The sequence below is a fragment of the Condylura cristata genome, unplaced genomic scaffold (assembly GCF_000260355.1).
Source record: "Condylura cristata isolate star-nosed mole 26May11 unplaced genomic scaffold, ConCri1.0 scaffold00013, whole genome shotgun sequence".
Taxonomy (NCBI): Eukaryota; Metazoa; Chordata; class Mammalia; order Eulipotyphla; family Talpidae; genus Condylura; species Condylura cristata.
In genome coordinates, this window is record NW_004567114.1 from 24,520,512 (window position 1) to 24,525,710 (window position 5,199).

Genomic DNA, 5,199 nt, shown 5'->3' on the forward strand with positions numbered 1-5,199 from the left:
TCCCGGAGGAGACCCACATGGCGTGGCAGACCTCTCCTGACCCGCCTGCTGCTCCGCTCAGCAATGTACTTGGTCGATCTGCGGGCTCTGCTCCCCACTCTGTCTCTGGTGAATCCTCTCATTGCCTCTGGCCTGTACCCCAGTTCTGTATGCACAAATAAATAAATCTTTAAAAAAATATATAAGAAGCCAAGCTAAGGACTTGTCCAAGGTGTGTCCTATTACACAAGGAGAACTAATTCTTATTGAATTTAAGTAAATGCACATATTGTCATAGAAGAAGAATATTTTGTAAAAGTCTCTTAATTCTGGAGGCATCAGGTATGGACAACAAGATAATGTTTCAATCTTTTTTTACAAAAGTATTTTAGCAGTTACTAGAAATTATTTTAACAGTTACTAGAAATTATAGCTATCTTAAAAGGAATAAGAGGGAAAGGGTGTCCTATAAATTTGAACTAAAATAATCTGCAATATTTTAAATGTTTTAAAGTCATAAAATCATAAATATCTTCATCAGTTCATTTAGTCTCTTATAACTGTTTTGCCTATTTTGGATTAGCTTTATGAATCAATTCATTTTCCCTTAGAGTGTTAGAAATCCTTACCCAGTTCAATTCTGATCTTAAATCTTAAAAAAATAAAAATAAATAAATAGCCCTTAATCCTTTCAGTATGGAAAAGACTCAATTTTTCTAAGTAATGAGAAATGCAGAACACAGGATATATTTTCATAGGTCACAGAATTCTTGTTTCCTAGGCAGATTATATTAAAGGTAAAGGAAATCCTTTATTTACAAGTTCTTGTCAAGACCAAATCAATAACCTAAGCAAAACTTTGTCCTTTTAAAAGAGAAAATTAAATTCTAATCTTACACGAGTACTTTTAATATTAAATCCTGCCTTTCCCTTTTTATTTAATCTACTTTAATCTTAGTCAATTTGACCACACAAAAAGTGCATTTCTCAAGATTTCTTTTCCATAAACCTGCATCTTTTGTCCTACATTTTTTAACTCCAGAACAAATCACTTTATGTTAGGACAAATATCCTTCCTAGCTTTTCTTATACTCCCCTCCCAAAAAAACCACAATTTTTCTTATTATTTTTGAAATAGTCATTTTCTTTCATCCTTATCATTTCTATTTGTTTTAACTATATATATTAATTAGAATTTTTAGTCCTTAGAGTCCTGAATTTCTAATGAAAACTAAAAAGTAATAGTGGACTGACAAATTTACAATTTTGTAATTTACATTTCATAATTTTTTACATTTCATAATTTTTAGAAGTATATTTTTCTTCATTATAAATTTTTCAATATGGCACAAGACAAGTAACTTATGGGCCCAAATATCTTTTGCCTCTCTATAAAATTTAAAGAACCCCAAAAATAAATGACTTTAACTTCTTATGCTTCATATTCAATGTTTATCTTACTTGAAATAATTTAAATATTTAATGAGCATATATTACATAACTTATCTCAGTGTGACCGTAAGGTTTCAAGGTATCAAAAGGATTTTTGAAACTATTTTTAAGCACACACAATATAAAGTATATGTATTGTTGAAAAGTTCGCTTATAAACTTGTATCTTACAGCCTCTTAATTTACTTATGCCTAACAATTATGTTTAGATTTTCTCATAAAAATTTCATGAGGCATTAAACAGCTAATTATCTCGTTATCTTCCTTGCTAACAAATTTTGTAGTATAAAGATAGCATGAGCCTATTTGACTTTTAGTACACCAAAGTAGACAGTTAATTATAATTAATGCTGATTGCTGTAGGGACATGCTGCTTTAATTAAGCCACAAATTTAAACTAGCTTTTATATACTGAAGATTCCCCCAGATCATGTGAACGTGAAGTACTTGAAGGGTTAGTTTCTATATTTCTGAGAATATACTTGCTTTATAGAAACATTTCCTTTTCTTTAAGTCAGCTAACGAGAACTACTGACAAGCTTATGTTGACATCAGAGTAGAAAAATATCACACATCTAATAATCTAAGGAAAAGTTCTCAGATTTTTTTTAATCTTCTTTTACTTATTTATTGGCTTCAGTTAATTTAGAAACAGTATTTTGTAAAAGACAATTTTAGAATCGTGAGTCCTTAAAAGCCTGTAGGTACCCATTAAATTAATGGTCCCATTCAGCTTTTTTTTTTTTTTTTTTAAGATTTATTTATTTGTGCACACAGAACTGGGGTACAGGCCAGAGACTCAGGGGCGGCGAGAGGCTTCACCAAAGACAGAGCGGGGAGCAGAACAGGCAGATGGACGAAGTACACTGCTGAGGGGAGCAGCGGGCGGGTCAGGAGAGGTCTGCCACGCCATGCGGTCACCTCCTGGGCAGGTGGGAATCGAACTCATGCTGCAGTGGCTTTAGCTTCTCAGTGCAGTGCTTTAACCCGCTGCGCCACCAGGGAGGGCCCCCCATTCAGCTTTCTAGCTCTGTTGCTGAGGTCTTCTAATTCAGTCACTGCTGCCCGAGTGACTCGGACAAGCCCCACTCTCCTAGTCCCAGCTTCCTCTTTAGCGGTAGCAAATAGCGTGCGAACCCGCTCAGGCTGCGGGAATAGGCGCAGTAGCAGTTTGTAACGGGCTTAGCACAGTGCCTGGCTCTGCCTGGCTCAAGGCGGGTACTCAGCAAACCAGTTTATAGTCATGGGTTCTCTCTGCGCTCTTCCTGTCTCCACTCAGCATCGTGATGACCACCTGCTCCACCTTCTTTGCCCTGGGCATGATGCCCCTCCTCCTGTATATCTACACCAGGGGGATCTATGATGTGGACCTGAAGAACAAAGTGCCCTATGGAGGCATTGTGCTATCCATGATCCTCGTTCTCCTTCCTTGCACCATAGGGATCTTCCTCAATGCCAAACGGCCACAATATGTACGCTATGTCATCAAGGTAAGAACCGGGGCGCGGGCAGGCGGCGGCACCACCGCCATCTTAGTGTAATGGCTTAAGGCAAGTTACTGGGGCTTTTTCTGTGTACGTTTCCTTCCTTATTTAAAAAAAAGAAAGAAAGAAAAGGCCTTCTATTTCATGTACTGTTACACCAGCTTCGTGGATTGTAATGTACCTGAGAATATTTTTGGAAGGTTAGGAGGAAAAAAGTAAAATGCCACACACAGCTACAGGGTATATGACCATTTGAATAAAACTATATTTGCATTATGCACTTACTAGATACTTAGTTTTATGGTACACTTTCTGGGGATTCTATCCTCAGAGTCTGCTAATTGCAGAAATGGATGTAACCCAGGATAAACAGTATCCAGTGCGTGCACGATCCGGTATTAGCAGAAAGCAGTGAAGGAAGGCTTCCTGGAGGGGGCGCGCTCGAGTCGGACCATGAAGGGAGGTTCGCCTGGACTGCGAACGTGGCTGGCTGGCTGAGAAGCTCAAGGAAAGGGACCTGGGAAAGAGGTGGCTTGTGCACTGCCAAACACTTCGGGAGTGCTGGAGAAAAGGGGGAGCACGCGGGCACAGACAGACATCATATGGCTGCCTGGCCTCAGAGTCACGGGCTCAGAATGCAACCCAAGTTGCCCTGCCCACTGTGTGGATCTTGGGGCTCGGCTCGGTGGCTAGTCTTGCTCTGGCTCACCGTTGATCCCTCTGGGGCCGCAGCTCCCCTTGTCCTCAGAACCACTCTCCTAGCACCTGCAAGTCTGGGACAAAGAACCTGCACGTCAGCTTTTCTGGATTTCTTTATTTCTATACTGCCATTGCCAAGGGTCGGCCTGGCCCTTGGCATCTGTGGAAGGCATCAAAGTCACTCCATCTCCTGTGGACAGCCAACCACGCATCTCAGCTCTGGACATCTTCAGTCTGTCCACCCTTTTCCCAGAATCCTTTCAACTGCCTGCCCCTCATCCGCACAGCCCCCCTCCTCTCACTCCCATTCCTTCAATGTCTTCACGGTCCCTGTGGAGACAGGCTCACACCTTTCCTGTCGTTGAATACAGAGCAGTCCCTCCCTGAACACCACCCAGCATGTCCCCTGTCCTCCCAGCCCTAGGAAGGAGCCCGCGCCCCCCTCTCACTTCCTCCAAGGCCTTCATCTTACACGTCCAGGCTGCCCTAGTAAGTGCTGCTGCCTCAGCTCGACTCGGTCCCCGAGGCAGAATCCCTCTTCTCACCTCGGTGTCCCATCCACCTCAGTGACACTCAGTAACATCTTCCCCACTCTCTGGGATAAATCTGGTTATTTCTCAATTCTTGACCTTTTAGCAATTTTTGGTATGGTTGACCAGTGACTGTTTCTCAGGAGCCTTCACCTCAGCTTCAGCGACTGAGCCCTCCAGCTTCTCTGGCACTTCTTTTGGGACTCCTTGTGGGTAACAGTTGCTTCTCTGTATCCCACCCAAGCTTTCTTTTTTTTTCTTCCAGATTTATTTATTTATGCATTCAAGAACTGGGAGATGCCAGGGTGGAGGGTGAAAGGATCCACCAGAGACAGAGTGGGGAACAGATGGACCAAAATGCACTGCTGTGGGGAGCAACGGGCAAGACAGGAAAGGTCTGCCACGCCAGGTCAGCTCCCTGGTCCAGGATCAATGTGCTGCAGTGGCTGCAAGCTTTGTAGTGTTGCACCTTAATACGCTGTGCCAGCCACAGGGAGAGCTGGCTTTCCGCTTTTCTTGCCAGCCTTCCCTAAGCCTGGGATCTCTTCCATCATTAGATCTTAAAGGTGAAAACACCTTCTCGATGTTCTATCTCCTGCCTTATTCCCATTTTGTGATCAAGTAAATGAGGCAGAGAGAAGTTACTTGGCAGCCAGGATTCTCACCAGTCTCCCATTCCTGAGGTTTGGTATATTTACTGCCTATTCCATAACCAAAATGACCCCAGAAAAAACTAAGAAGACCAAGATGTGTCTGTAACAAAGTAGTGCATCAAAGGCGAACTACAAACACAGCCAGGTCTACCTTGACACACTTGGCCCTGGCTGACCCACATCAGAAGCTATGTTTGATCATATGCTCCCCAATGGGAATCACTCATGTGAGGATGCAAACATGGGGGTCAAGCCACAGGCTGAGGTCTCCTCCCTTTAAGGCATTTTAAGGACACTCAACTTAAGAGATTTTCAAATAAAAACTACCTAACTGGGCCCTCCCTGGTAGCGCAACGGGTTAAAGCACAGCACTAAGAAGCTTAAGCCACTTATGCATGAGTTC

At 42.5% G+C, this 5,199-nt stretch overlaps 1 protein-coding gene across 1 annotated transcript in view; it reads left to right on the forward strand.

The window, feature by feature from the left end:
* The window catches only part of SLC10A1 (solute carrier family 10 (sodium/bile acid cotransporter), member 1), a 20,863-nt gene that overhangs the window by 8,356 nt on the left and 7,308 nt on the right, over nt 1-5,199 (forward strand). Inside the window, exon 2 of the mRNA XM_004681741.2 lies at nt 2,710-2,920. Coding sequence (XP_004681798.1) covers nt 2,710-2,920 — 211 coding nt within the window. The remainder of the gene's footprint in view (nt 1-2,709; nt 2,921-5,199) is intronic.